This window comes from Clinocottus analis, unplaced genomic scaffold (assembly GCF_023055335.1).
Source record: "Clinocottus analis isolate CAN_PGR_092001 unplaced genomic scaffold, fCliAna1.0.p SCAF_4, whole genome shotgun sequence".
NCBI classification, from domain to species: Eukaryota; Metazoa; Chordata; class Actinopteri; order Perciformes; family Cottidae; genus Clinocottus; species Clinocottus analis.
In genome coordinates, this window is record NW_027176153.1 from 21,432,216 (window position 1) to 21,459,447 (window position 27,232).

At 46.0% G+C, this 27,232-nt stretch overlaps 1 protein-coding gene across 2 annotated transcripts; it reads right to left on the bottom strand.

Annotated features, from left to right (window-relative positions):
- nol4la (nucleolar protein 4-like a) lies at window positions 1-25,267 on the bottom strand. 2 transcript variants are annotated; one of them, XM_068597276.1, is made up of 11 exons: window positions 24,648-25,267; window positions 15,330-15,485; window positions 13,531-13,642; window positions 12,106-12,215; window positions 9,624-9,765; window positions 8,520-8,845; window positions 8,202-8,387; window positions 7,514-7,702; window positions 7,271-7,387; window positions 6,916-7,105; window positions 1-5,224 (listed from the first exon to the last, which is right to left on the bottom strand). In XM_068597276.1, exons 1-11 carry the CDS (start codon window positions 24,987-24,989, stop codon window positions 5,007-5,009), a joined length of 2,088 nt encoding a protein of 695 aa, XP_068453377.1. In that variant the 5' UTR covers window positions 24,990-25,267; the 3' UTR covers window positions 1-5,006. The 2 variants fall into 2 exon arrangements, with proteins under 2 accessions (XP_068453377.1, XP_068453378.1); XM_068597277.1 differs by lacking the exon at window positions 24,648-25,267 and adding an exon at window positions 15,581-15,911.
- Window positions 25,268-27,232: the final 1,965 nt, after the last annotated feature.

Consider the following 27,232-nt stretch of genomic DNA (forward strand, 5'->3'; position numbering starts at 1 on the left):
CGCACTGTTTTATTCAATTACTGACATCTCAGGAGAAGAGGAGCGCCTTGGAGCTCTGCTGTTGGTAAACCACTGGTGTGTGTGTGTGTTTTTTACTTTTTTTTAGTTTTCTTTTTTTCATAGCGTTGATGCAACACTGAAAAAGCGCTATTTCCAAACAAACACAGGTCCCTCATCAGTGATATGTAAGAGGCAGAGATAATCTCACCTGGACAGTTTTTGCATGAAACATACAAATGAAACAGGTTCAACCTTTTCTTTTGTCTTTTTGTTCCACATATAATAATAAATATCCATACCTATAAACACTCCAAACAAAACAAAAAAAATCAAACTATTAGGTCACAGGTACTGGAAAAAGTTCCACTTTTAAATCACAATGATGAATGTACAAAACAATAGACATCTCGTATAAATGTTAATGGTTTTTCGTTTTGAGATTTAAATCTCATTTCAGAAGAAATCACTGGATAAAAACTAAACTTGGAGATTCAGTATTTCCTGAGGTTTATGGGTTCCCCCTTAAAAAGGCCAGGAGAGGGGAATGGCTTTTATGTTACCGAGGAGATATTACAACAGGTCAAAGTGTACCTTTCAGGGTACCAGTCGGGTTAAGGACAAGGAGTTTTCCCTGACAATATACGGCCGGGATATTAAAAGGTTCTGAGCACTTAATGTAGTATAATGTACCTCCACCCCACCGATCTCCATTTAGGCCACAATAGTATTCTAAAACAGCTGATTGAAGTTGATCCTTAATAAGTCTTTGCTGGTCCACTTTGAGAAGTTGTGACGCTCCCTTTTACTTAAGATTTACCTTCTTTTTTTTCTTTTTTTTTAGTAAAATGCTGAAAGCCACCGCAACATCGATGCAGCGGCTTCGTGACCGCGTGGACCGCGAAGTCAAAGAGGTCACGTCCCGCACTTTGATGCAATGAAACGACGGAAAAAAAAAAAGGAGAAAAAAAATATCTGGGCAAATGTACACAGACTCGAGGGTACAGGTGAGGAAAAAAAGAAAATAGAGCTTGAATAAAAACACAAATGTATTCTGAAAAACTGTACATGTAAACATCACACTTTCACTGAGTCCAAAAACCAGAGGAGGGGGAATACAAAGCTTCACACGGGTTTACAGTACGACCTCCTGCACGGAGCTACAGTCTCTTATCGGTGCAGGAGAGGCAACAATTGAAATAATATAAATAACAATAGAAGTAATACAGACCACCACCAAATGATAAGTTAAAACAAGCAAAGGCTAAAACCACTTTGATTTTTTTTTTTTAACAGTGCTGTACCCACAGAAAAGAAGGTTTAAAACATCTTGTATCACTCTTTGTACAGCTATACAGTACATTTATCTGACCACTTAAGCAATCCACAAGCTACCAGGGCATTTTAACACCAATAGATTACATTGTCCAGTCAATACAAAGAGAAAATCCATCGGGCATTATTAGAAAAAACAAAACGACAACATGACAACACGCGGTTGCCGTTGATCACAGTAACTTCAGCACGAATGTTGCTCAGCGTCGACTTAAGACAGTTTACAGATCTGCAAGCTAATGTTTGGTCGTGTGAGGATGAAACGGCGATGACATCACTGAGTTTGACGTGTGAGGATCTGCTGCGGCTGCAGTGATGAACGAGCAGGTTGGAGGAGACGAGGAAGACATGTGTGAGGACTCAGGTCCCACGTACATCTATGATTACTGTCAGTTTGAGCCCAGAGGGGTGTTTCATGAAGCAGGCGCTGAGGTTTAAGTCGGTCTTGAGCGGCCATGGAAGACCCCAGTTTGGGTTTGCAGGTTAGCTTCCAGGCTAAAAACTGTGTTTTATGATGAGTCATCCTTCACTGGATTAAAGTCAATGTATGTGCTTTTAAATGCACTGCAACCAAATTAAAAAAAGGTATTGTGTCACTTGTATACAAACCAATAAACATAATTAAACTGATAACTTAACACTGCAAATACAGATGTGTTTTTGAAGAACACAACATTGACATGTCATCACTTTTTAAAGTTGAGTTTGTCATCAAACAGTTGCTTATTTAAACATTAAGCATGTGATGCAATATTATCATTTCCTGTTTCCAGTCCTTCCTGTTTCAGTCCAGATCTCCAATATTCTGTTTAAGCTCTTTTTTTTTGGTCTCCACCATCTACTGGAGGGAAATATCTGTCTCTTCAGCTGCTGATTGCTCGACTATGTTCACCGGCTCGTCTCCGCCTGTGTCTCTCTGCTGTTTTGTGTTGAGCAGGTATAGTGTACGAGGGCTTTTTGGGGCGGCTAAAAACCAATGAGTTGCAGGCCGGACACCTAAACAAAGTGCCAAAACTCACTGTAAAGTTGTGTGACGTCGAGGTTGAGCTGCAGCTGCAGGTTCATCTCCACAAGCCACTCCTCATCATGAAATAAACCAGATTCAGCATCCTGGTTCCAGTTGACAGACTAATTTGAGACTTTTCACAATAAACGGGACTTTTCTGAGTCTCCTTTATCAAACACCCCTCTGAGTTTAAACTGAGATCCGATGAGGTTTTCCAAAAGGAGCCGTATATGCTTTTATTTTTTCATAAAGCACAATGAGCGCCGCTTCTGTCCTTTGTCATAATCATTTCCTAATATATGTTTGAACTGAAGCTGATAATCCAAATGAGGTAAAGACACACTCAAATCACTGTTACCTTAATCCTGAGCTATAAAGTGCTTCCAAACTTGCAATAGTCAAAAATAATTTAAAATGTAATGCATCCCAATCGTGACGAGGGAATAACAATGTGAAATGATCATTTAGCGCGTAAATCCCACCAGTGGTGGTGAGAAATAGACTGATTCATGATAAATAACTGATAAATTTGATACGATTTGTGATAAATACAGAAATATATCTCTCTGAACTTTGACTCATCACTAAGGTGCGAGCCACTTTGCGGCTGCTTGAAGAGTCAACGTCCGTGTTTGGAATGTTTCAGCCTACTGAATTAAATCTTCACAGATTGATGTGGTACAAACTGGGTCACTCCACTTATACACAAACAGAAAACCATAAACATACGGTCAATACCAACACTTACACCAACAAAAAAAAAGGGGAATAAAAAACACACACACACACGCTTAAGACGACATGTTTTTGTGCCGAGTGACTCACCATTAAAAGTGTCTGTTGTGAGACTGTGCTCTAGATCTGCTTTGAGTACTCGTGTGTGCCCTCAGACCAGCAACACACACACACACACACACGCACACACACACACACACACACACACGCACACACTTGCAGAAAGCTGGGAGAGTAAACTGTGATGCGATTACACCTTTTTCAAAGATTGTCTCTTGCTTCTTTTCAGACAGTGTGTTTTCAGACGTGATATCTATGATGGAGATGAGCGAGAGGGTTTGACACAGCTGAGGTCAGAGGGAATGATACAGCCCACACACACACACACTCTCACACACACACACACACACACACACTCACACTACATCCAGCATAAAGCCACGTGGATGTTAAGGTTACACCGATGCATGTGAGCTCAATATGCTCCTTTTTAACTTACAAATTACTCACAGGACAATTCCTTCACGAAAAGACCCCAAAAAATCACTTTAAAGTATAAAAAACAAAATAAAAGGAAAAGAAGACGTGCAACATTAAGTCTCATTTTATCGGCCAGGTCCCATTTCTGTTCACCACTACGGCTGACTGATCCCAATACATGAAAGTGCCTCAGTTATGAGGTTTGCGATAAAGATATTCACAATAAACAACATTGAAATTGGCTACAATGCTGCATGGGATATCGTTTCTTTTTTTTTCTCTGTTTTTTTTTTAACAACTTGACAGTTACAGCGAGAGGAGATCGTGGTTAAGGACTCCGTCTTTTTGCCTTCAAAAACGCTTTTGCAAGTCTGAGAGTCATTTCAGTAAGCAAACCATTACTGATTATCTTCAATATTGCACCGTTTTCCTCTTTTTTTCCAGTAGCACTGGTTACAAACCAAGAGTCTAAACCATATATTAATCTCCTTTTTTTTCCCTGACAGGTGTCTGTGACCTCAATTTGCATACCCAGGCTTTGTAAAAGCCTTCTTTCGTTTTTTTTTTTTTATAAGTAATGAGAAGTTGCCTGTGATAGAAACATTCATCACAAAATAACTTAAAATAAAGTCACGTTGGGTAATGAGTCTTTTCACTCTTAGTAACCACATATCTTAAGATACTGGAAACCGCTCCACCAGAGCGGGACCGAGGTATAGCTTCGACGGATCTGTTGGTCGAACTTTTTCAGGTGAAAACTATCAAACACTGTCCTGTTTGTTTGCTTTTTTTTAGCGTCAGTCGCAGTTGAGGTCAGTGGAATTAGCAGCGATTCATCTGCAGACTTTCAGAAAAGCAATACTCCAAACTTTCCACGTGACAGAAGTGAATTTTGGAGAGAACTATCGTTTATGAAATGACTCGATTCAGACGACCCGATCGGCTCACGCCGCCGTACAGCATATTCTAGGTTTTTGTGTAAAAAATAGAAACAAGGTGATGAGACTAAATCGCTGCCATTCAACTATTCATTTGTCCAAACATCTGCATTGAACGAGCCGATGTGGCGTCATGGTCACAGCTAGTTTAAGGTTCTGGTTCTCCTCTGTGCACCAACGCTTCCACATAGATCATCGCTTCCTGAGACGAATGGAGGTTGAAGGATTCAAATGAACTGAATGGGGATGAATGGCTACAGATAACAGGGCACTAAGGTCAATGTGAACCAAATGCATAAATAAACATTTGTCAGCCCCCGTGATATGTTCTGGCCCCCCTCCCCTTCCAAACACATAAACACGTGGGAATAAGTAAAGGTACCGTACCTACGGGACCCACTGCAGTATCACTCGTGTACATTTGTGTCTTTTGTGTGAACGTCTGCCCCCTCCGGAGATGTGTGACTGAGGGCGGACAGAGGTGGACGGGCCGTCAAGGAGGTTTGGCCTCGGGCTCAGTTCTGCTGCAGGATCAGGTTTTCCAGCTCGTCCGCCGAGCGGAGCAGGAAGGCGGCGGACTCCCGGTACCCTGCGATGAGCTGCCTCACCGCCGTGACCTCCGGGTGGCTGAGCTGAGCCGAGGCGCCGCCGCCGCCACCGCCCTGGCCGTGACTGTTGGAGCTGGCGGAGGTGGAGTTCGGGCCGACTGACTTCATACTCAGATCTGTGGGACCTGCAGACAGACATGGTGATGGTTAAATATATGCAATATAAGAGATACAGCAGGAAGGGGGGGGACTTAAGACATGAAAACTGTGGAACCAATATTCTCTCTAGACCTCTTTTTCCCGAGTCGTCAACCCAAATTGATTCCAATACTTGTGTCTATTGTATGTATTTGTTCGGCAAAGTCTTGGGAAAAAAATGTATATGTGCAAAAAAACCCACTTTTATTAGATATTTTGATCATAACTACGAACATCCAGCATGATATGAGCCAGATTCCCTAAAAATGCCTCCTGGAGCGGTCAATAAGACACCTTCTTGGAAAGATTAGGACCTAAAGAATCAGAATCTGCAACAAAAATCACAATAAAACAAAGTCTTGGGGTGTTACGAAGGAGGTTCAGTCAAAAAAACAGTGTCGTTCGGTTAAAAAATTGAAAAAGGACTTATTTCATGCCAAAACTTTGTCTGAATGGGGCATGCTGGGACTTGAAACGTTCGTCTCCTTCCGCACTTCCTGTATGACGCTGTGTTGGGGACGTGAGCAGAACAGGAAGCCTTGAGGACTAAGGCTTATCCGATAATAGGTATCAAACTATGTTAAGACTAAATACCCTGAAAGGAGCATTGTGTTTTCTACCAAAGTATTTGAAAAATCAAAGAATTTGACCTGATGGTGGCGCCAAAGGAAAAATCCGGGGGTCATTTTATTCATCGTGCTCTCAGGGTACAGGGTTTTTTTTTTCCAGTGGATGGTAATTGATATATTCTTATTTTAGTCGTGTAGAGTTTTATTCAGAATTATATTTGTCTGAGGAAAATGTGGATATTGCAACGGCCTCATCCTGTCATGAGGCCTTTGTTCTCCCTGCATAACATTACTCTCTCACGAGCTTGTTAAATGGTGAGCCTCTGTGGGGGTTTTTTGGCGTCAATGTTGCCGTTGCCTAGCAGCGGCGTTCTCCGCACTGAAACACTGCGAGCGTATCGTGACTTCCTGCGTCGTAGCCGCGAGCTCGAAGGCAGCAAACATATCACAGCGGGATCTCTGAGGTGGAGACTTAACACTCTGAAAACTGTGGAACCGATGTTGTCTCCAGACCTCTTTTCCCTTGTGTTTGAGTGTTTTTCCCTTGTGTTTGAGTAGTTGTAGGAACCCCAAATTAATTCCAATACTTGTGTTTATTGTATGAATTTGTTCAGCAAAGTCTTCGGAAAACAAATGTATTTCTGCAAAAATATCACTTTTAAAAGATATTTTGATAATAACTATGAACATCCAGCATGATATGAGCCAGATTCCCCAAAAATGCCTCCTCGAGCGGTCAAGGAGACACCTTTTTTTTAAGATTCGGACCTAAAAAAATCAGAATCTGCAACAAAAATCACAATAAAACAAAGCCTCGGTCTGTTACAGAGGAGGTTTAATAAAAAAAACTGTGTCGTTCGGTTTAAAAATGGAAAAATATTACATAGTTTGTGCCAAAAGATTGTCTGAATGGGGCATGCTGGGACTTAAAATTGGCGCGGTAGGATTTTCCAGCACGGTTTCCAAAAGGTTTAAACTAGAAAATATGTTTACATTGTTGTAAAATTGCATGAACCGACCCTTTTATTTAAAAAAGGAAAGGACAACGAGCTGAATATCCTGTCCCTCTAAACACACAGCATTAATAATTCCTCTTCCTGCCTCCTCACCGTTGGTGTGTGCGGCACCAGAGCTCTGCTGGTTGCTGCCCACCGTCCCGTATCCCCGCAGGTTGTAGTTGAGGCCTCCGTTGGTGTAGAGCTGGTCTTGGGCGAAAGCTGCGCTGGAGATGGTGAACCCTGACGGGGCCACGGAGGCCGGGTCCCTCGAGCTGCTCTTGTCAACAGACGCCGGTTCATCCTACGAGGAGAAAGGAAAAGGTTTTCAGGGTTTTGGGTTGTAGTTTGTGTCGTGCAGTTTTGGCGTTAATGATGCATAGCAGAGCGAGCACATACCCCCCCCCCCTCCCAAAAAAAAAATCCCTGCTGGGCAAATTCACAAAACACCGACTGCCAAGACATTTACCGCTTGGTAGACATCGAGCCGCATCCTCTTTGCGGCGTTTCGGGTTTCGTTCTCGCAGGCGGCAGCGAGGATGTTTTCGGCCATGGCAGAGGTGAGGTGAGGAGGCGTTGGTCGTATCTGCCAGAAGGGGGTCAGCACATGATGACATGAGAAACCTTGTATTTATTGGGGATCCATGATCGCATGTCGGATTAACACCCGACATTTTTAGCCGAAGGCACTTTTATTTTGATTTTTTTTTACCTCAAAACCACCCTTTTTCATACGGCGGCATGATTTGAGGTAGGTGCGGATGCGCTTGCGGGAGCGCTCCTGAAACTCCGGGAACTGGCGGCTACAGGACTCGATGATGGCTTGGATCTTCTCCTTGGGCTGTTTGGAGATGGGCACCATGCGGTCCAGATTCTCATCCACGAACAGACGCACAAACATCTGACAGAGACAGAGGGAGAGAGAGAGAGGGGGGGAGGGGTGAGAGGGGATATAGAGCAGAAAAATGGAGTGGGGTGGGGGGGAGGCCGGGCGGAGAGAGAGAGAGAGAGAGAGAGGGGTGTGAGAGTCGAAAACAAAAGAGAGGAAAGGGAAGGCAGGGGATGGGGGGAGCATCAGAGGTAGAGTGGAAGAGGAGAGGATAAAGAGGGAGGGGGAGGTGATGAAAACGAGAGCGGTGGAAATTGAATCATTGCTCATATTCAGGACAATATTTCCCGTGGTTGCTTATTCACTCATGGTTGCTTTCCTGCACGCGTTTCCATTAGATTTAGAAATGCACAGATGGTGCTTTTCACAGAATAAACAGGCAGCAATGAGCATGTGCTCGCGTTGAGTCAGGATATGAGAACTCCTTTATGTTTCTAAGTACAATACACTTATAATAACAATACCACAGCGAAGGCTTGGCTGACATCCGCCGTCTCCACAGGTTACCTACATTGAAGGCCTTGAGTCTCTCGGGGTCCATGCCCTCGGCGTCATTGATCTTGTCGCTGTCGTCGTGGTCGTCGTGATCGTCGTCGTCGTCGTCGATTATCTGCGCCCGCCCGGAGGTCAAGTCCTCGGCGCTCATGCTCAGCTCAGTTTTCACAGAGTCGTAGCTCCCTGAGCTGTACGGAGGGGACTGCAAAAACACACAGAAACGCACCAGAAAAAACACTCATTATTTCAGATTATTTCAGATTACGCAGACCCCAGGGCTGCGCTCTCAAGTCGTCTCCCCGTGAGAGCAGATAACGTTTCTGTTTCCTCTCACCTTGTTGGCGTACTCTGATTTGATGGGGTACTTCCTGTTGGGGTCCGCTGGGTAAGGGTTTGGCGACGAGCCCCCCGCCGGCAGCAGTCTGTCGCTCAGATTGACCGGCTGCTGATCCTCGGAGGTGGACGAGGGCGAGGTGGTGCTGAAGTCCAGGGGGGCGCTCAGCCCGTTCTCTGTCACCTCCCCGTAAGGGGCCCCACCGCCGCCGCCGCCGCCACCGCCACCGCCACCGCCATCTGGGGGGTTCCCACCCACGGCCGGCGCCTCGGGGGAGGTCAGGGCCGGCAGCCCGATGGCGCTGCCGCTCTCCGAGGAGACGTCATCTGGTAGAAGAGAAGGGAAGCGGCAGAAGATGCGGAAGATGAGCCGTGCGAAATGTTTGTCATCCCTTCTTTTTCTTTTTTTCGCATCCGTGTGAGTTTTGTTTACTACAATAGGCACTATTCCTGTCTCGGATAACAACAGAGTGGGTGTGTGACGACAGGGGGACGGGACTCCATGCCTCATGTTGTGTTTTCTCAAACTGTTAAGGAAAGTGGGTATTGGGGTCAACTGTCAAGATAAATAAAAGTTAGGGGAGAAGAGGGGGAATCTTCTGAGTTCAGAGAGAAAGAGATGAGGATGAGGAGGGACTGATGGGGGGAAGGGAGCCTTCACTTCCTGGTGTGTGCAAATTACAGCTTTTTAACCCACATTATGGCATGCGCTGATTTTATTGTGAGGATTTGCTGCACGCATCACATGCACACCTTTCACAGGGACAGTCATTCTCCATTTCATGGTGGTGCTTAATCTGTGGAGGTTAATATTGGCCTTTGTCCTACTTCTCTAAACCCTGTACCCTGACAGGAGAGGTGTGCCCAATGGATTGGGGATGCGGGACAGTGTCCCACCCCCCTGCAAGAGTGGATTTATGTGGATTAGTCCACTAAGAACAAGGCAAGCTGTTTCCTGTGTATCCTCAATCTGCACCCTTCTCATGCAGCGAATAAACCTTCAGATTACAGATGTAACTACAACTAAAAATAAAGGAGCAAAAAAACAGATGTAACCCAGGAACCGCCACACACAAGATGTCCAATCGTGATAGCGATGTTTTACCATCCTCTTCTTTAATGGGGGCTGTCGGGTTGCTGACTCTCTCTCCGTTTGGTGGACTGGGCTCAGGCACCGGCGGCGGCTCGGCTGCGACCCAGGTCGGCTCCACGCCGTTCATGTCCTCGCTGCTCACCGAACTGTCATCCTGAGGGGTGGAAAGGCAGAGACTGTGAGACGGGACGGGGACGGGGAGGAAGATTGTTAAGTTTGTCCCGTTTGTCCCGTCGAGAACAAGAGAGGGAGAGAAGAAGAAGAAGAAACTTGCATTGTGTCTTTTTGCATCTTCGGTTGACACTTTTAGTTCATTCTAAAGCAACACTGGTGATTTACTACTGGTATAATGTATCCTGTTGTCCCGACAAGTCACAAGGAAATCCCTTGTTGATGGAGGACAAACTCCCCAGTCTTCTTTCAGGGGGGAAAAACATGCATTTTGCAGCACAAATCAATTGGATACATTCCTGTGTTTCGGCATGACGTTCCCTCTTTATGCGTCCACTGAGCTATGTCACAGGGCCGATTAGCTTCAGCTGAGCTTTACATTCACACTGGGAATCTTTACCCCCGTCGCTGCATCGAAAACAGCTTCAGGAGGAACAAACACGACCAATAACGCGTCCAATGTACAGTACATTCACGGCGTGTTCTTGATTTGAATCTCAGCAGAACGTGCCAAAGTCTGGCTTAGAAAGAGAAAAAAAGCAGGAGGCTCCCTGTTATGCTTCTTGGAGCGCTGCTATTTTTAACTCCGTTACGTGGAGACCCTAAGGATGCTTGTTGTAGTGTAACACAAATATGAGTAAACCATGAGGGTGAGGATTAGCAAAGGACAGCTGAATAATCCCACAAACTATTCCAAAGCTATTTCGGAGCTTTGGCTTCAAACTACAGACGTGATATACCCGCGAACAGCCGTGAGCAGGTTTCAGAGCAACAAGCAGCAGGTTTACGTCGTGCTAACACCAACGAGTGACTTCTCCTCTCTCGGCTGGCAGGAAGAGGAGCAAAACTACGACCGTGTGATGGAGCAGAGCGGAAGTATCATCTCTGCGTCTCGTTGCTGCCACTCGAGCACACAAATAGCGTTCGACTCTTATGCATCTGCTCCTCTGTAAAGGTTCTGAGGAGGAGCAACACGCTCAGTGACAACTCCATTAGGTACCAAGTGAGCAATGTGGCATTAAAGGGAGAGAGAGAGTCACGAGAGGGAGTCTTTAATTACACCGCTTCAAGCGTCATTAATGTCTACGCTGTGGGAAAGTATGTAATTCATAAAGTCTGGGGATTTACTTCTAAAAGGGTTTTCTCTGAGAAAGAGTTGACAAATAATGTACTCACAGAATAAACTTACTAGACGTTGATCAGCACAAAATATTCCTTTGATAATCTATTCCTTGTGTTTCTTAACATTCAGTCATGTTTGCTGTTTTTCTTTGTCTTGTACGCCACAATCAAATGAATAATTGTGGGTTATTGGAAATATTGTATGGACAGAACAAGCAATCATGAGAGGACATTTCGATTGGCATCAGTTTTCTGGTGTTGGACTGACACTCACCAGTTGCAGAGTCTATTTTAGTTGTCATTTCATAACTACGCGTGTATCTAATCTCAACCATACTAAGTTATATAACCCAGAGAATGTTTGGTTGAAAAAGGATTAAAAAAAACTAATCTGAGGCATGTTTAATTTGATTCTTTACCATATGTCAAAGAGAAAGGCGGCGTTGTAGTGTAACAATCACAAAAGTTCTGCAAAACAACTTGCAAACAGTTGAGCAACACACAAACACACACACACACACACACACACACACACACACACACACACACACAGTCAACAGCACCAACCTGCTGGTTCTCTGAACAGCAGAGATACAGAACAAATCGCTCCTGCAACACTTGTGATAACCCCTCTGTGATGGTTTAATGATGACATTATTGGCCCCCGCTCAGTCTCAGTCTGCACACAGATGCGACCCAACACTTTGAGCATTTTGTTAATTTGTACTCACCCGCAAATCACAGTCTGGGTCATTGTTCCGGATAATCCTAATTATGCGTGAGTGAGGTTTCTACATCATCGTCGTCATGCGGCGCTCTCTGCACTTTAGTGACAGTGGTTTCTGAGTGTTTCTGTCACAGCCACACATGGGAGTGGTCTCACACGTGACGTCAGGCGGATGATTTACTAATCCTCGTTTCACACTGAGCTCCTCCCCCCCTCTCCGCCCAGCAGGAGGACCGCTCTGAATGTTTAATATGGACTTTAAAGTTTAGAGGATGGATGTCTTCTTTCCGCCTGCACTAAGTGTTTCTCCCACTACAACCTCCATGAGACTTAAAATGAACGTTAACCGGAGGATGTGTGCAGTCGATACACATACAAACGTGGTGAAAAGGAGACGTTAATAGTGATTGATTTTATAATCAATCCCGTCAGGACACATGTTTCAGTGACCTTTCGCAGAAAATAGGAACTCACCCTTTCATTGGCCGTCATGCACTGCAGCTTCATTTGTTTCAGGTAGGTGGCAGTGAGAGGCATGTTGTAATCAATGAGGTCCGGGACCAGCGAGGTGGGCCGGTCATTTTCTGACAAAGAGAGCAGAAAAAAACAGGCAAATCACAAAAAAATATATACAAACTAAAAGGCCTTAATTCAATTTTAAAACAATAATTTATGATCTAAAAAAACATAGAACCAGGACAATGATAACGAAGTACTCAACTTTAATTCAAGTACATGTGTTTAAGTCATATTTTAAGGTACTTTCATTGAGTGTTTCCTTGTTGTACTTCATATTTCTACTCCACTACAGTTGATAGATAAACATTGTACTTTTATACGATACTGCATTTATCGAACATCTTACTTTACCAATTCAAACAAAAATCACCCTCATACTTTAAATTGGCATCTAATGTATGCCAAAATAGCTTTTACCAGTTTCAGTTTGAAAAGTACAGTATCTATGGATATACACACAACTACTATTTGATTTTTTTAATACTGAAGGAAACTCAAGTTCTGGAGTTATAAGGAGGTTGTTTTTTTTCTATTATTTCAAAACAGGTGTGTTGATGTTATTATGTGACGAGCATCAGAGAAAATAAATCCTGAGAAAGTAGGTCAGTCTGATTCTGAAATATGTGCAGAATGCATCATAGGGTTCAAAATTTGAGTCATTTTCCGTGCAGATTGTCGGCCCTATCAGCGGGACGCACTGCAGTAATTAACTTCCTGTAGTTTTTTTTTAGAGCACCGGTCCAGCATGCACCTGTACATCCACCGCCCCTCCATCACAGTATGAAAGCTCTGCTCTGTAATAACTAACTATACCTCAATGGGTGGAAATCCAAGCGGCAGTCTCTCGGATATCAAAACAAAGTGTCTGAGGGCTGACTGCAGTCTCCATACCGGCCACTAGAGGGACTCTGGGATCATTTTAATGTGTGTATACGATCCCAGAGATGTGGTCCTCTGGGGTCTTTGTTACAGCATGCCAGGGATGGATATACACACTATGTTTTAATAATCCCAATATAAATACCTAAAATCAAACTGGCTCATATGTAGTGTCTGCCAGGACAATGGAGAACTCACCGCTTGTCTTATATGATGATAAATAAATGAGAATAAATACACATTTCCATGACTCTTATGATGAAATTATTTCACAAAATCCAACAACGTTAACGCCTGGCTCCTGTAAGAGGAAGATTGATTGTTTTTCCAACATCCCAGCATGCATTGCAGCATTGTAATTAACCATTTTCCCCCATGTCAGTATATGTCAAAGGGATCTGAGCTTTACGCTCTTAAAGGTTGATCTCAAAAATACCACATCGGTTAATGATGTCTTCCGTAAATTAGCGAGCCCTCCACAGGTCAGACGTGTGCCATTACCTTTGAACTCTGCAGTGCTCGGGTTGATGTGCATCCTCTTCTGACACTCTCCACAGCTCATTAGGAACCGAGTCACCGCTTCTCTGGGCAGGAAGGCGTAGGTCTCTGCTATCTGTGCCGGGGGGGGGGGAGGGAGTGAGCAGAGGAGGGCTGGGTTATAGCATCACAAAAAAAATGGCAGCAGCTTTGGCCCGGGCTGTGAACGCAAACTGTGTGTGCAGGGGTTTTATTTTGTGTGTGTGTTTTTTTTATACTGTGCATGTGTGAAAGTTTGGGGTCAGTGATAATGTGTCATCTGGATGTGACATGAGGAGGAATCCTCCCTTTAGGCATCGTCTCGTGCCTTCGAGTGGCCTAATTCCAGCTGTGTGTATTTCTGCTTTGACCATCGACAAAACAATCACAGTTAGTCATCTTTCTCTCGCCGCTCTCCCAGGTGCAGTCGACTCATATCTACACCTCTTTCTCGCGCTCAGCCTCTTCCTCTCTGTTTGTCTCCACTGCTATGCCACCCTCCCCTCCTCACACCCCCTCTGGCGTTTCCCTGTAAAAAAATGCGACCTTCACGTGACCATGGAGAGGCAGCAGGGGTGCCCACCCCCACCGGCCCACCACCACCACCATCACCGCCACAGCTTCGCCGTTCCCTTCGCCCACCCCACCCTCATGGCCCCACCCCTACCCTCCTGGCCCCTTGAGGCAGCTGAGAGGGAAAGGCCACCCAGAGGAGTGTGCACCTCCCAGAAGGCCACAGTGACAGTTCCATATTATGCCCTGCCCCAGTGATGCTGCCTCCTCAAAAGGGTACACTCTATGAGACGTGACAGGACCTCTCTACAGGGCAGGAGGAAGAGGCTCTATGGTTATTTTTTTTCCGATTCCTGAGGGGTGATGGGGGTGGAGGAGAAGGGTGTAGGGGGGGAGGAGGGGGGTCCTGCTAACCCCCCACAACTCTGCACCAAGAACTGCATACAAAGCCCCATCGTTCGGTGTCAGGACACCGTGCAGCCGACCCGAAACTGTACCTCCGTTTGCAACATAAACTCATATTTCTGACTGCCTTTGTTCTCGAGGCGTCCATCATGTGGCGCCGTAAAACTCTAAGGCCCCGTTAGTACTTTGTTATTCTGGTATCGGTAGTTACTTGTTCCCTTGGTAACTCTCGATGTATTACATTATGTTGCCTGAGCTGAGACATATAGCCTATTGTCTTTTCAGGCTAAAAAAAAATAACATATTGGAGGTCTAAATTTAACATAACATGAGGCCTACACCCTCGTGAAAGAACGATAGGAAAGACAATAATCCAATTGGCTTTTTTTTTAAACTAACTCCAACTGTGGGACACTTTTCAAACAAAGGAAAAAGAGCTGTGATGTAAACACTTCCCAAAAAATGTTTTATTTACAGAGAAAGTAACAAAAAACCTGACTATCTGGCTTGGCCCTGACTGAAATACGACTCTATAAATGGATTGTCATGACATTTTGTACAAATATTCATAGTCCCCCACACAGGTAGATATATATCCACAGGTACTTTGTCACTGTGAGCATGTTATCACGCTAACATTAGCATTAGCAGTTAGCTCAAAGCACCACTATACGTACACCTGTGTGTTTGTGGGTTAAACTGAAGCAGTTTATTCTTCACATTGATGTTTTTTTTAGACAAACACCAACAAAAAAGTATTGTAAAAAATATTTGCAAACGTCAGTGTGCAGATAATCTTTCTTTTTGCTTGACTGGCCCGCAGGGTTCGCTGCACCCAGCAGGTCCACCCGTCTGGATTCACCCACCGCTTTGTAGGTCTTCTTTTGGCCCGCATGTTTGGGCGCTCTTCCCGGGTCGGCGCCCATCTCCACATGCATGGCATAGATGATGTCGAAGAAGTCTTCCACCACGGCCACGCGCTTCAGGGAGGAGTTGTCTTGGGCCGAATTCCCATCCGAGCACTTCAAAAACACAGACAGAGAGACTGGAGTTCAGTTTCAGTGTGTGTGTGCGTGTGCGTGTGTATCGTCTGTACATTGCGTGTACTATCGCTTACAGATGGAGCTTCCTGCAGCCGTGTGTGTGTGTGTGTGTGTGCAGGATCTTTGAGTCGCATGAGTCATGGGTCAGGTGGTTACAGATCTGCACGAGGTGTCCTAACCAGCGCAGGAACAACCTTCACCGTGTCATTCTGTCTCTCTCCGGGCGGAGGAGTCTCGGCCTGGCCGGGTCGGCAGCCATCACCTCGTCTCCGCGATGTTTAAAAATAACACACCGCCGACACTGTACAAGACTAACAGTCCCTCCTATACCGCAACCTCCCGGCAGCCATCCCGCCTCCCATACCGCTGACCCTGTCGCCATAGAAACTGCCACTGATTTCTCTCGGGCAGGTGTGCCGGGCAAAGGGTCATGTGACACGCCATAGAAGTGGGATCGCCAGGACAACGGCCTCCATCCGCGCGGCACCACATGGGGCTTTCTTCTTCTCCTCTCTCTCTCTCTCTCTCTCTCTCTCTCTCTCTCTCTCTCTCTCTCTCTCTCTCTCTCTCTCTCTCTCTCCTTACAAACACTTTGCATTTTCCACCAGATCTTATCTTAATGTTATGCACCTGCTGGTATTTTTAAAGTGTCCCAGCAAGCATAAAATGAAGGATGAAAAAAATAAAGGTTTGGGGCATTTAACCTTTTAGAGAACGTGCACAAAAATCCTCCCGCGCCCATTTTAAGTCCCAGCATGCCCCATTTAGACAATCTTTTGGCATAAAATACGTAATTTTTCCATTTTTGAACCGAACGACACAGTTTTTTTTTACTGAAATTCCTTCCTAACAGGCCAAGGCTTTGTTTTATTGTGATTGTTGTTGCAGATTCTGATTCTTTAGGTCCTAATCTTTCGAAAAAGGTGTCTTATTGATCACTCCAGGAGGCCTTTTTGGGGAATCCGGCTCATATCATGCTGGATGTTCCAAAATATCTTTTAAAAGTGATGTTTTTTTGCAATATACAATTTTTTTCCCAAAACTTTGCCGAACAAATAAACACAAGTATTGGAATTAATTTAAGGGTTCCTACGACGACTCAAACACAGAAGAAAAACACTCAAACAGGTAAAGAGGAGGTCTTGAACCAACATTGGTTGCAGACTTTTCAACGTGTTGATTAGTTTTCTTTAGGCGTGCACCTCTTCCACGCAGATATGAGACAAAGCGCTGACATTAACTGGAGATGGGCTCCAGGTGGAGAGAGATCTCTTCTTGTTTGAGCGAGAGGACGGTCCGGAGTTCAGAAAGTTGTCCCCCTCCCTCGAGGAATCACACTTCCGTCGCCTCTCCTCTCCCGTTCTCCTCTCTTCTCCTATCCTCTCCTCTCCTCTTCTCTCCTCTCTTCTCCTCTCCTCTCCTCTTCTCTCCTGTCCTCTCTTCTCCTATCCTCTCCTCTCCTCTCCCGCTCTCCTCTCTCCTCTCCTCTCCTCTCCTCTCTCCTCTCCTCTCCTCTCCCCTCTTCTCCTCCTCTCCTCTCTTCCCCTCTCCTCCATGACATTTCATTTTCCCCTGTTTTCCCACAACTGTGTCCTCCCTCCTGTCTCTCCTCTGTGTCTTCATCCCGTACCTCTCCGTCCTGTCCTGTCTCTCTTTCTCTCTCTTTCTCTCTTCCCCTCCTCCTCCTCCTCCTCCTCCTCTTCTTCTTGCTCCGGCTCTCCCAAGTGCGAGGTAATGATCGTTGCCATGGCAACTAAAACCAGCTCACAGAGCGGGTTTGTTTTAATCCGGCCCTCTCTCTCTCTCTCTCTCTCTCTCTCTCTCTCTCTCTCTCCCTCTCTCTATTTCTCTCTCTCTCTCTCTCTCTCTCTCTCTCTCTCTCTCTCTCTCTCTCTCTCTCTCTCCCTCTCTCTCTCCCTGTCAGCAGGGGCTAAATGTAATGATAATAAATGAAATAATAGCAAACCCTCCACCTCATCATCACAGCTGTAATCTATCGCACTTGGAGGTATCATCATCATTCCCCCGGTGACATCACCAACACCACCACCACCACCACCATCACCACCACCACCACCACCACCACTGCTGCTGCTGCTGCTGCTTCTCGGGACAATGGTGTCAGGTCCATTCACGCTGGATTTAGATAATCTCATACAACTGTGGGGTGTGCAGTGGTACCCACACCGCTGCTGCATCCTCCACTGAATTCTACCCCAACAAAATATCCACCATACACACACACACACACACACACCGGATACTCTGCTGGGAAGGTGCTCAACCGGAAACGCAACCCTAAAGACGCACACGTGCATTATATTGCAACCCGCCGGTGTTACGCCTCATCTAGTTAGCTCAGTCGATGCTGCTGAAGTCTGCTCTGTGTCAGGCTGTAACTATTATTTTCATTCTTCGTGAGAATTGTTCGGTCGATATAGTGCCCTTCACCATTTCCCAAAGCCATCTTCAAATGTCTTTTTATTCCGGCAGAGTGTCAAAGACAACAAATATTCAGCTTGAAGTGATGCAAAACAGAGAAAAGACACATTTGAGACACATTTCTTTGCTTGAAAAAAAACACAACTCAAACTATTGTCATATCATCAAAAACAGTGAGAGAACTTGAGTGAATACGTCCAGCTATAAACCTGAAGGCCTTCTCGGACTCCTCTGCTTGGATAAAGCTCTTAAGTTTCCAAACACAGGTCAACAGGGAGTTAAACATTCACCTCAAAAAACACACAACACGCTTTGAGAGTGTGTGTGTGCATTCGTGAGCGCGCTGTGTGTTTAAGTGCAGCACATGTCTACCGGGCGAGAGCTCGGAGCTCGAAACATCTCAGAGGAGAACAGCTGTTGAACGGCGCCGTAGATATTCGGTCTCATCAGCAGCGAGCAGCGTTTTCCTGGAGCAAAGGAGACGTGTCAGCATCCCTATAATCGCCAACAACACCGCGAAACTCCTCGACCTCCTTCTTCTTCTTCTTCTTCTTCTTCTTCTTCCTTCCTTCTCTCTGTCTTTCTAATCCCGGAGGACTTTGCTCTCCCCAGCCGCTGTACAACCAGCCCCCATCCCCGGCTCGCTCTCTCCCCGTCCCGCACCAAACCGCTCTGTTGCTAGGAGACTGGAGGGGTTGAGTCTGCTGCCCCCACCCCCGCTGGCAGTCACAAACACACACACACACACACACACATACGCACACACACACTGTAGCAGAGAGGGGAGAGAGGAGCAGTCCTGCACACAGGCAGGTCAGGAGGAGGAGGTGATGGAGGAGGAGGAGGAAGAGGAGGAGGAGGAGGGGAGTTGGTTCATGGGAAGCAGCTGGGTCACAAAGACGGGCCGAGCAAAGATAGAAGAGATGCACCACACGAGAAATTTAACTCACGGGTGAGTGAGTGAGTGCAAAAATATCACAAATTCAAGCTTTAACTTTGAAAGTCAAGCAAAACATGAGGAGGGTGTTTTATTTTGTCGGGTCGCTGCACAATAAGTAGATTAAGTTGCATCAGCAGGAGTGATGCAGGCAGGTACTGTCCATGTGTGCGTGTGCATGTGAGGGTGTGTATGTGTGTGTGTACCTGGCAAGTAGGGAGTAAAGATGGCTGTGTCAACACCACTTATGACTCAGATTATCTCACTGCCGATGTGACAACAGGTCATCTTTTACAGCCCCATCTCCCCTGTAGCTGCTAATGGACATGTAAATGCTACAATCCTGTTTCTGCTGTGTGTGTTGGTGCACGTGCGTGTCTGCATGTGTGTGCGTGTGTGTGTCTGTGTGTGTGTGTGGCTCCAGGTGCAAGATAAAGATTCAGATGACAGGAAAACTAAGATAAAAGAAACTATTACCTTTAAAGTGCCTCAAATATTTGATAAAACCCCGTCGCTTTCTATTTATTTTATTTTTCCACATCTTCATCATCATCATCCTCTCTTTTCCTAAATTCATGAAGCCCTGTCATTAAATCCACATTACGTGCTCTACCTCTAGTGCGCGTGTGTATGTGTGTGTGTGCGTGTGCGTGTTCCTCTCCCCGGCTGCTGTCTCCATAATGAACATTATTTGAGTGTGTGACATATCCCAGCGAGCCGGAGACACACACACACACACACACACACACACACACACACACACACACACACACACACACACACACACACACACACACACACACAGTCCCACCAGCGCCGGCAGACTCTAGCACTGTTGACGTTTTCCCGATCGCTGACTCAAAATGGGACGCAAGTGACTCGCGCGCACATCATCACAGAGTCCATTTTAAGGCTATTATCACACTGTCCCACTTCGTTAAATGTTGGCCTGGCAAAGGCATTAAAAATGACAGTAGCGGTGTGGTAGGAAGATTATTGCCGTCTTAAAGTGCGTGTGCGTGTGTGCGTGTGTGTGTGTGTGTGTGTGTGTGTGTGTGTGTGTGTGTGTGTGTGTGTGTGTGTGTGTGTGTGTGTGTGTGGAGCAGAACTCAGACTATCTCCCGCACAGGGGGGGGAGGCCCCCGGGCCAGTTAAAAATGGTGTTAATTTCTCCTCCTATGGGAAAGCAAAGAACGGTCTCTCCATGGCAACAGAGAGGGTGCTGAAGGGAGGAAACACGGAGCATGCGATCAGCGACCCCCTCTTTGTACCAGCGCACACTCAAACTACCACTGCGCGGTACAGTTTCCATCGCCCGTGTACAGTAAGTCCCGGTAACACAGCGCGGACTGTAGAAAAATAAAAAAAAAAACAAGTGTCGTTTTTGGCGAACAAAGAAGCGACTCGCCGCCTCACGCAGGTCCATCCTGCTGAATCCAGCTGTGGATGGAGCAACTCGGTGGTTCCTGTTTGGGGTGGTGAGCCGTTTGAATGTGTTGCCCCCCCCCCCTAATAAGCGCTGCCAGAGACGGACGACGCACAAAATGAGGAACAAAAGCTGTGGAGATTCTCTATGCAAAAAAAAAAATAGCAAAAATGCAAATGCTCTTTTAATAATAGGGCCAGTATTCTTTTGACTCTGTGGCCCTTCCACAAAAGAGGGCCTCTCAGGGGAAACGTGGACTAATTAATCAGATAATAATGATGATGTTCCTCTCCCCGTCTGGCGGAGAAGTACAAACATTTAGGAGCTTTTTTTTTCTTCTCGAGACGCAGATTAGGAATAGCAGTTTGTGATTTGACGAGAGGACGTCCCGAGACAAACTCTGTCTTTGTAAATTGTTAAATCCTTTTTTTTATTTTTTAGAAAACCTCAACCCTGTTTCATTAAATCCCTTGCTGTCACTTTAATGCTGATCATTTTCTCAATTAATCAATGTACAAAATATTAGATTATACTGAATAATGCCCAATATAACCTTCCAGATTGAGGTGGCATCTTTTAGATCCTTTATGTTGTATGATCACACCCAAAGATATTCACGTAACTATCATACAACAAAGAAAAGCAGCAAACGTTAAAGAGACTTGAGCACAAAATGTTTTGTACTTTTGCTTGAAGAAATGTCTGAATGCTTATTATTATGATTTAATTGATTGATAGAAAATAATCTGCAACCATTTTCATAAACAAATAATTCTTTTGAGTCATTTTTTCATAAAAATTGTCAAATTCCTTTACTTTTGGCTACTTGAGGTATCAATATTTATGTTATATTGTGTCTTCTGTAATATGATGCTGCATATCTTTGGACTTGAAGCATTACCTTGAGCCTTGACAAGCTGTGATGGACGTTTGTCTCTGCACTCTGACATGTTATGGATTAACATGAGAACATAATTGACAACTGGATAATAAATTGTTGGTTGCAGTCCTCGTTGCCAATTCATTTTCTGAGCAACTGTTAAACGTTTTAGCTTTGGGACACAGTTCCTTTTGAGTCTGATTCGTGATATAAATTAACGTTTTGGACCAAATGTACAAGTTAAAATATAAAGAATGACACAAGCTGATGTTGAACGTCTCCATATTTTTGCAGCTTCTCCACAAGACACGACTCAACTCTAACTTTTCAACATCGTGTGAAGTGTTTCTGAACAGTTACGTGTGTGCGTGTGTGTGTGTGTGTGTGTGTGTGTGTGCGCGTGTGTGTGTCCACCAAACTAGTTGTGAGACGAAGAAAGATATTTACAGATTTCAGTTGGCATGGCAACAAAAAAGCAACAGCTCGCAGTACTTCAAAATTGTCAGTACAATGCTCATGTCAGCCGAAAAGGAAACGCATGGGGCGTTTAAGCGTGTCTTTTAAAAAGTGGCTGCACTCTGACTCTAGCCCCCCACCCCGTCTGAAGAAAGTGTGTGTCTGTGTGTGTGTGTGTGTGTGTGTGCGCGCGCGCTCAGGGAGTGTGCTGCGTCTCTGAGCCTGTTTCTGGTCCCGTTCCCCTCCTCCTCTGCAGCGTTCCTCTAATCAAGACATAATGGGAGCTAAACGAGGTTGCGTCTCCACACCGAGGGCTGCCGGATTCTCCGAGCGCTGACATCACGAGAGCTGAGGGAGGACAGAGAGATGAACAGAGGAGACACACAGGAAAAAAAAAAAGGGACACGATTCTGTGTGCCGCTTCAGAAAAGGAGGCATCTCACATCTGAGCGTGTGCGCCACTGTGCCCGGCCTCTCTGTCCCGTCACACACTGAAGCAGCCTTGTGTGTGCAATCGGAAGAAGAGACCTTCTCTGTCTGCACATCAGCCTCCGTCATCCCTACCCCCACCCAGCCTCCTGTCATTTAGCCCCATGCCTGCCCCCATACAGAAACTTGGCACACCCTGGGAGCAGCTGCAGCAGGGCTACCAATGCTGGAGCTCCAGAGACACGCCCCCGGCCCTGCAGCCGTACGAGGAGCCAGTGACCATTGTGTGTGCGTGTGTGTGTGTGTGTGTGTGCGTGTGTGTGCGTCTGCTCGTGTGTCACTTTTCCACTGGCCCAGGACGGCCTATTTATAAAGCCCACGAACAGTGAATGAAAAACTCTGCTTTCCAATACAGTCAAACGCGTTTGAATAGGTGGATTTGTGGCCTCTGACTCATCGTTAGAAGAAGCCTGTGTTGGCTGATGTTTTGTTTGTTGTTTGAATTTCTCAAGTGGAGCTGAGTCAGGGGGGGGGATGATTTCCCCTTCCTTATGATATTAGTGAAGTGTGTGCACTCCAATAAAGACTCTGCTACACTTTTTCTGTACCACTTTCTCAGCCCCCCCCCAAATGGTTTGAACAGGCCTCGGAGAGTTATTTATTATTGCACGAGCCTCACTAGCGGAGAAAACAGGCTCACCTGGAGGATGCTAGAATATATATATTGGACACAAGGACGTAGAATAATGTATATAGACCAGAAAGGACAAGCGGCACAGACAGAAGCTAATCAACAACACATTTCAGGCCCCATCTGCACCTGCGGAGACAGATCACACCTGCCCTCTTGCCCAGAGGGAAACATAATATTGAGTGGAGATTAGAGGGGTTTTGTAAAGGCAGTTGGCCTTAAGCTGAATTGTACATTCACACAGGTATAACACCTGTGGAGGGATCAGTGCAATTCAAACCAAAAATCCAAGTATTCCGTCTGTAATTGGGGCCAACAATTTGTTACCAGAAAATGTGTTTCAGCTCTGTGAGGTCCACAGAGACTTTTGTCCCAGCGAGGCGGGTGGAGAGAAGATTATTCCCTAAAGACGCTTTTTTTAAAATGGTGGTTCTCTCCTTTCTGGCACAGCAGGCCAAAACACCACACAGAGATATGGTGTGTGTGTGTGTGTGTGTGTGTGTGTGTGTGTGTGTGTGTGTGTGTGTGTGTGTGTGTGTGTGTGTGTGTGTGTGTTGTGTGTGTGTGCACATGCACAAAGAGAGCTACTGGGGCACTGCTGACAGTTCACCATGTTCATGTTTATCCAAAAGAAGAATGTGTGCGTTAACCCTGAACACACCTGCAGCCTCAGTAATGCATAAATATCTCACCCCGTCATCCAGAGACACGGAGAAGAAGTCTGAGCAGCACCAACTGTGGGCGTATGTCGCTATCAGTCCCAATCAGACCCTTTTGTTTCCGCCACAGCCCCTCACGTGGTCACCAATTACGCACAGCTAACACACTCCGTCAAATTCATTTTAAAAAAAATGTTTCTTTTTGCAAATGCAGTCTTAAATGGGCTTATGGATGGGGGGTGGGGGGGGGGGCTTAACGTCTTAACGTACAATAAAAAAAAATGCGGCAGAGGCAGACTATCCTGGACTACACAGGTGTTGCCAGAGCAACGAGTGCCTGCCATCCGCATCCCGCCCAGGACAATGAGAAGTGGGGTGAAAACACTGAGCGGCTCGGGCTGTCTGCCGCGCACTGACGTGTCCATGAGGGGGGGGAAAGCCAGATATTTGAGTATAGAGCAGCACCCCCATCTTTGTTCTCTCTAACTAATCTTGGCGACGCACGCGACACAGTCCGGTCTGCTCGGTTTAAGACGGGACAGTGCGCGTGCGCGCGCGCGCGTCTCATTTGATGAATCGCTTACAATCAAACCTGCTGAGCGCGCAGCGGAAAGGTGAATCACACATGATCTTATAGTCGACGTTAGTGCCCCGTGCAGTCCATCACGCACCGGAGTACCCTGACATAGGATACCCGACCCACGGACATGCCGTTGCATCCACGCACGTGCGCGCGCGTGCCCGCGCGCCTCGCGCAGCATCGCCACATCGGGGCTGCACGAGACCTGAACAGCACGGTTCTAACTAAATGTTGTCAATAGTCAATTATCTCGCGCTTTTGCACCCGAGAGCGTGCAGCTGACAGGACTTCAACCTCACTGGCTACGAGATGGCTATGCATGATAGCCGATACCTTTCACAATTGCAATTGCCAGAAGGCAACCGGCGTTGCTATGGCAGCAAGGGATGAGAGTAGGGCTGCTCTGGTTGGGATGTGGACAAAGTGAAGCTTCATCGAGGGAGGCGAGGGCGAGCCGGGACGACAAAAGATTATAAGTTGTCCTTTTTCATTTCCCGTGACAGGTTGCATGTGTTGCAGCCTGAAATAAGGACAACTTATAGGCGGCAATGGGACATCTGTGCGCGTGTAGACGCACGGTCTCTCTGCCACACGCAACACACGTGCACACACATAGACACACACATACACACACACTTTACCGTTGTCTTGACCGGGACATATAGGACGGGTTTCCCCGGAGCGCCCTTCTTGTTGTGCTCTCCCAACACGTTGGTCCCGACCTGAAATCCTTTAGACTTCACCCAAAATTTGAATTTGGCGTTGATGTGGCTGTTGTCGATGTACACGCCGTCCGACTCCTCGTTCTGCAACAGTGTCTGCATGATTTTGTTATATTTTCGCCGGGTGACGGTCTTTGTTTTACCGGAGTCTCCATAAGTCCGGAGACACCAGTCCTGAAATTCACTGAACATCTCCGCCTCCAACACGACCGGACTCCGGCTCCTTTTGGGCGCATCCACGCACGCCTTTCTCGTTGCCATCGCTCTCTCTCTCTCTCGCTCGCTCGCTCGCTCGCTCTCGCTCTCCCACTCTCTCCCTCCCTCTCTCTCTCTCTCTCTCTCTCTCTCTGTCTGAACCCGTTCAAACAGCCCAGGCTAATAAAGACTTGACCGGGTGGATTCTCCTCAGGTCCCCCGGCTGTCCCGTGTGAAGCAGGTCTCGGTTCCGCGGGTTTTTGGGATGCTTGCCTCTCTGTTGTTTCTCCCCCCAGCTAAAAGTGACCCGGACGGCAGCACACCTGTTTGCAGCGGAGCAGTGCTGTCCCGAACCGCAGCGGGGAAAAATGTCACTTCCTCACATCATCCGCTGAGGAGCAGAGAGGGGGGCTGTCCTACAGCACGCTGAGCGGGTATCTCCCACCTGTGCGTAAAACGCTCTTCACTAAATGGTAGGCTCTGAAAAAAAAAAAAAAAAAAAACCCACAGTCCTCGCTTTAACAACAAAGAACACAGACGAAAGCATGGAAACAACCGTCGCTCTCAGTTCCTATCGACCTACTTTTTTAAACAGCCAACACTATTCTCGTTTGCGGGTTGCTCAACCCTTTAAAAAAAAAAAAGCGCAGAGATGCACACAATGTGCTCCTATGTGGCCACATATCCGATCAACATGCGCCACCTGGGATTGTTTCGGCTCCTCACACCTGTTTGAATGTGAATCGCGGTGGCACGGGCTGCTCCTCTCGCTATCCCGCAAATCAAACACAGTCATATCTGCATCGCACTGGTGACATAGTGAAATAGCGAGATGTTGCCCTGACGCAGAGAGAAAATGTCCGATTTGGAGACGTGGAAGGTGAGGGAGGGTGGGGGCAGAACATTTTTGATGCTATCTGAAGAATATGCTGGAAAACATGGATTTCACAATTTCCTTTCAAATAAACAACACTTTTTTTTGCAGAGGCCAAAGATGTGTGGATAAATAAAAAAGTGGGGTGGATGTCGTCACTCACAAAAACACTCTAAAAATGATCTTCAACAGACTGTGCACGTGTCACAGTTTGCTTTATTCGGGCCTACTTGTTGTGGATGTGTGTGCTTTGGTGCTGCAAACCAATCATGTGAGAAAGTAAGTTTCTCTCGAGAAGGTGATTTAAATTCTCAATATTTCAACATCTGTCCCATAAAAAAAAACAAAAAGAAGAAGAATTTTACAATCGTGAAGAATCAACAAACTGCATTAATAGGATCTGGATGCCCTGTGTGTGTGGTGCTCTCATTGTGTGTGTGTGTGCGTGTGTGTGTGTGTGTGTGTGTGACTCCTCCTGGCCTGTGCATTATAGGCCCATGCTGGCGGTGGTGACTGCTGCTGTTGCCATGACAGCAGCAGTGTCTCCGGCCGTGCAGAGGGTGAGTGGGATGCCCCATCCTCATCCCTCCATCCTGACTCAGAAAAACGCCATGCCGGACAAAAAAAAAGAAGAAAAAAAAAGCCCCACCCCGACTGAACGACAAACAGATCGACTAAACATGTGTGTGCGTGCATGTGTGCGTGTGTGTGTGTGTTCCTTTGCATGCTATTTCATTTCATTTCATCATTTGGGTTTGTGTTGTTTCTTCTCTCTGGACTGGCCTGCATGCAGGATGAGCTCCAGGGCTGCTCGTCCATCCCTCAGGGGAGGAAACATCTCAACACGGCTCTTTTAAAAAAAAAAAAAAGGAATCCAGCGTTTGGTGTAAAAAAAAATAAATGTAAAAAGGCGGAAATTACAAAAAAAGACAAACAAAAGATCACTTGTGACCCCTTAAAAAAAGACTCATCGTGAACTTCATTTCATACTGACCCCGATTTGTGTCTCGCACCAAAGCAACACGAGGTTACCCAGCAGCCAGCGGAGAGGACGGCTGTTCTGACCCAGTTTTAGTGTTATCTTTTATATTCCAGTTGGGCTCCTGACCCAAACTAGAATGTGGTTTTAAACTGTTATCATCGACTGAAGCTCTTTCTAAACCCACTATTTGTAACCTTAAAGTGACACACACTGTTGTGTACAAATATAAATCACACAACACTAAGAAAGATAATGATAATAACACAAACATGGAGTCACAACAACCAATTGGTCAGATTTCTTCTTCATGGCTTTTTTCCATATTGAAAGAGACTTTTAGAGGCAGAGGAACTGAAAGTATCAAGTATTGTACAAGAGAAACACACATTGTGCAACAGAAAGAACATTTAAACACATTTCTGGAACCTATTTTTTCTTCTAAATAACCCTTAA